Source organism: Austrofundulus limnaeus, unplaced genomic scaffold (assembly GCF_001266775.1).
Source record: "Austrofundulus limnaeus strain Quisiro unplaced genomic scaffold, Austrofundulus_limnaeus-1.0 Scaffold1684, whole genome shotgun sequence".
Lineage (NCBI taxonomy): Eukaryota > Metazoa > Chordata > Actinopteri > Cyprinodontiformes > Rivulidae > Austrofundulus > Austrofundulus limnaeus.
The window spans coordinates 401-5,458 of NW_013954086.1; the positions used below are offsets into that span (position 1 = coordinate 401).

At 41.2% G+C, this 5,058-nt stretch overlaps 1 protein-coding gene across 4 annotated transcripts in view; it reads left to right on the forward strand.

Annotated features, from left to right (window-relative positions):
• Window positions 1-204: 204 nt before the first annotated feature.
• Window positions 205-5,058, forward strand: part of mark1 (MAP/microtubule affinity-regulating kinase 1) — a 28,391-nt gene continuing 23,537 nt past the window's right edge. For all 4 annotated transcript variants that reach the window (XM_014033267.1, XM_014033268.1, XM_014033270.1 and 1 more), the window contains exons 1-2: window positions 205-552; window positions 3,105-3,305. In XM_014033267.1, the coding sequence (XP_013888721.1) occupies window positions 502-552; window positions 3,105-3,305 (252 nt within the window). In that variant the 5' untranslated portion in view covers window positions 205-501. The remainder of the gene's footprint in view (window positions 553-3,104; window positions 3,306-5,058) is intronic.

A 5,058-nucleotide genomic window follows, 5' to 3' on the forward strand; every position in this document is an offset into this window, starting at 1 on the left:
GGACGGTCGGCGTCAGTCTGAGGAGCTGAGGTCAAAGATTAAAACATAAAATCAACAGGAAATAAAAACATTAATCTGTCAGAAACATCTTGTAAAGAAGAAACAACAAATGAGCTGAAGAGTCAGAAAACATCTCCTCCTCCTCCACCTCCTTCACCTTCGTCTCCTCTCATCTCCGTCACCAAGCAACTAGACTTTCCACCCTTCCTCCTCCTCCTCTTCCTCTCTGCCGCCGCTGGTCTCTCTTCTTGTCTGACACTAGTCTACCTGAAGGGAAGTGCAACAAAGCCGATAAGGATAAATTTGGCGCACCGGCTCGCGCTATGCTGCGGTAAAAGAAAAATTAATCAAAAAAAGGGGGGGCCGCAGTCTGCGGTGTTTCCAGGGGATGTAGAGAAGAAGAGGAAGAAGAAGAAGAAGAAGGGGACGGAGGCACCGCGCCGCGTCTGCTCTGCTCTGCCCAGCCCGCTGCATCGCTGAGCGGCCTGCCAAGCTCACAAGATGTCGACCAGAACACCATTGCCCACAGTGAACGAGCGTGACACCGAGAATGTAAGTGTTACTATTAAAAAGACAAGCTAACAGGAAGACAGGAAGGGAACAATAGTGACATTTTATCCTTGTTTTTTATGCGCACGAGCTAATGGCAGCTCTTCTTCTTCTGGAGGCTACAGTGTTGCAGAGCGACTCGACCAATGAGCACTGAGGCTTTTTCCTCTTTTCTTTTTTTTTAAAACCTCTCTGTCCTCCTTCTTGCTGGGAATAAAAGCAGCTAACCTAAAAAAAAAAGAAGGTGTAGCTTGTTTGTCCTCGTTCCTGGAGAGGGTTAGCATAAACAACGCACTGCGTCAGTCAGTCGGCTTCTCCGCTTTTGTTGTTTCCACTGATCGCTTTTGTGTGTTTAAAATTGTGAATCAAAAAAACGTTGTCTGTGAGAGCATTGCCATTAGCTTCCACGCGTGTAACTGTAGGTGTTTTCTGTTGCACACAGCGTCAATATTTCGGGAGGGTGGGGGAGGTTGTTGCCCTACTTTTTTTTGGTTGGTAGCATCGCAATGTGACATCCATCACCCATTGGGCCCTGTTGTAACTGCACACTCAGTGCTGAGGGAGAGGAGACAGGGTCATTATTCTGTTTCCAGGACACTGATGGCCCTTTATTAGAATGCATCACTTTAAATCACTACAGACTTCTCGGTGTGACGGAATGTTACTCATTCCTGCTCATTTCTTGCTGTGCAACACACCCTTTTTTCAGATTAGATCAGGTGAGGTTATGCTGACTTGTCTTCGACACGTTTCTCTGATGTTTCCTGAAAACTATGTCCTCTCCATAACAGTGTTTGTTGCTGTCAGCACTCAGCAGTCTGTAAAGGTCAACTTGATCTCCAACTACCCGGCCAAGAACCAGTATCGGTCCATGGATCATTTGATACCCGGCTGCACAGAAAAGTGAAATGTTTTTCTCTTGGTTTGCAGAGGTTTTTCTTGTTTTCAAAAGCCTACCCTTGCAAACTTATTTTAGAGCGTTTGAATCATCGTCTGGAATTTCACTCAAAATGTAATTTCCTTTCCGGTGAGGTTCTACAGCTTAACAAACCCTAATTTACATGATTGTATCGATCCTGTGGTCACTCACTGGTGCATTATACCAAACACTGGCAGGGATCAGTAATGCATCAGCTGCTAATGTAAATGTCTGGCTTCGGCAGACATATGCTGCACTACTAGGTGGCTATTAAAGCACAATCTCAGCGTCACAGGACGTAACCACCTAAGCTACTCTGCTGCTAGTCCTGGACTTGGAGCTCGCAGCCTCAGGGCCCCAAAGCAGCGGAACTGCATTGCATAACATCTCATTACTAACAGAGATGAGTAGCTTTTAAAATAGAAGCAGATCCTTTCTAGCATTCATTTTTTAAATCAAAGAATGAATAGGTTATTCATCCTTTTGACTGGTCTCCCTATAGTATATAATAAATATGCGAGTGAAACAAACTTTGCTGCTCAGTCGAGCAAGTCACCATCCAGTCCAACTCTTAGTTTAGAGACTTTAGAGACAAATGAGTGTTTTGCCTCTCCACTATTTTGAAGCAAGTGGAGTAAAGGTACATATACTCCTGAAATCAAACAGTATTTTTCCTTGTTTGTGTCCCACTGTGGCACTAGGAAATAATATGTTGACATCATAGCTTCGCCTCAGTTAGGATGTAAGGTAGCTGAGACGATGCGCACTCTGCAGGGTGTAGCATTTCCCCAGTGAAACAGGAGCAGGGAAGCCTGGGTAACAAGACCAAGGCTTTATTCTCTGGCTGGGTGTGGTGCTTAGGAGCAGAGGATCATGGGATCTCTGACCTGGACTGACATCAGCAGCTGTTGTAGAGGAGAGGAAGCATAGCAGAGGAGAGTGTGCAATACTTATAACGGCGCTGCACTTATAGCAAGACACTGTTTATTAGTCTTTACATAGGCCCCATCGTAGACACACTTGTCTAAAAGTTCGTCATTTGGGCTCTCTGATACCTTTTTATCAGTCTTGACTTCCATTAACTTTTTACAACTGTGGCTTATGCCTTTTCAATCTTACCTGCCACCTGATTCACCAAAAGATGTGAAATGATATCTACAAAGCAGAAAAAGGTGAACATAATATTTTCAAGCAGCCATTTCCTTGCTTTGCATTTTAACATGATTAAATGATAAATAGCAGGGATATTGGAGGACAAGTTTAGGTCTGATGAGCATAAATACTTTTGAAAGAATTGTATTTGGAACCATTGAAAAGCCTAAATGAGTGTAACCCTGTTTGACCTTGCAGATAGTGAGTGGTGGTGTGGGTTGCACCATCAGAATGAGTTCTTTCTTCAAGAAAGCACAAATTTCATCTATACTAGATTGATTACATGCATGCATTTTTTAAAATCTTTTGATTAAAATCTCAGTTTTAGGATCAGCATACAATTATTTAGAAATGGCTATATTCCCCCCCGGCATTTCAAAAATGTTGCTGTAATTTTTTGTTGGTTAGTAAATAAATTTGTTTAAATCAAAGTTTCAGACATGTAAGGATGTTGGTAATCTTTACACATGTGCTTTATCTGTAGCACTCATCGGTAGACGGCTTTGCTGAGCCCCCTGCTCCCCCAACGAAGTCTGCGAGTCGCCACAGCCTGCCGCGATGCCGCAACTCCTTCACCTCCACAGACGAGCATCCTCACATCGGCAATTACCGCCTCCTTAAAACCATCGGGAAGGGGAATTTTGCCAAAGTGAAGCTGGCACGGCACATCCTGACTGGCAGAGAGGTGAGATGAGTTTCTGGGTGAATTTTTCTGACATGCAGAATCATCGCACAAAATCATAAAAACTATCGAGCAGATACACACGATAATCATAGGGAAGATGGTCAAAATGTGATAAGGTAATTTGTTTAGAGCAGCCCCTCACCTGGATGTGCTTGCGGACTGCCAATCAAAGGCAACTCTAAACAGGTGGGTTTTTAGCCTTGGTTTAAAAGATTTGAGTGTTTCTGCTGTTTCATCATAGAATGCTTGTTATAGTAGGGCTCCCTGGCTTGGTATGTAGTTTCTGATGAGTTTGAAACAATGTTACTTTGTATTGTTTTTATTTTTATATGTTTATCAAATTTAAGTTGAGGATCTAGCACCAATCCAAGGTATTGAAATTCTGTAACAATTTTCTCATTTTATAAATGAATATTCAGTTTTTTCCTTTAAATCATGTTTTCTTATTGAAAAGCACATATAGAGTGTTTTTGAAAGATTCAGAACTAGTAAATTTTCTATGAGCCACGGTTGGACGTCAGACATACAGTTGGATGATGCCTCTGCAGCTTGCTCGGGTGACTTAGCAGGTGCATAAAGAATTGCTGCCACAAACGATTATTTTAATAATCGATTAATCACTGATTATTTATTCGATTAGTCGACTAATCGGATCATACATTAATTGAATATAAAACAGAGTTTATCATGTCAGAATGCAGCTGCTATTGTATAACCATCATTAGATTTTAGCTATATGCTAACTAAAAATAATTGCTGTGGAAGGCAAGTTCTGCTCTGCAGATATTGCACAGGTTTCTCTTTCATTTTCTTAAAAAGTTCCCACACTTTTGAGCTCCGTTGCTGGGTAGCCATGATACTAGAGCCTGTCTGTATAATGTCTTGTGACGTCCACGGCCTACCGCAGTTACCACTACTGTGCATGTGTGTCAAGGACAGAAAGGCAGATGTGGCAGTGGAAGGTGTTAAAGCAGTTTGGAGAGAAAAACAAAGTAAAGAACAACAAAAAAAAGAAAACGATTAATTGATTATTAAATTAGTCATAGATTATTTTAATAATCGATTAGTCGTCGATTAATCGATTAATCGTGGCAGCCCTAATCTGCATACACTTGACAGCTGGCATTTAAGTAATTTATGAAGAGACTAAACAGCAAAGGTCCTAGCATAGAGCCTTGTGGGATGCCCATTTTATGTTAAAAAATCCAGATATGTCTCGGTCTGTTTTAACACACTGCTCTCTGGACAGAAGATTGGATGTAAACCAGCTTATTGCCTCAGCCGAAATATAAAAACCCAACATTTTAGATAAAAACAAACTAGTTAACCATATCAAATGCCTTTTTTAGGTCAATAAATACAGCACCCTTTAATATTACCATTATCCAGGGAATTATTTAAATTTTCAGTTAATCAGCAGTTCGCCATTAGATAAAAATGGAACTTTTTGTTTATAGCTAGCTACAATAATTGGTGACATTAGTTTTAAGTCTCTGAAAAGGAGAATTTTGCATATCTGATTCTTAAAGTACAACCTTGCATGAACCAACTACTGATTTATGACATCAATTTGCTCCATTTCAAATGTTTTTTGTCCCGCTTAGACTGTTTAAACATTACATGACATGATTATATTGTACTTGGCCATGTTGTTTTGCTCTATCAGGTGACAGGTCTGGTCAAGATCTCTCTCTCTCTCTCTCTCTCTCTCTCTCTCTCTCTCTCTCTCTCTCTCTCTCTCTCTGTCTGTCTC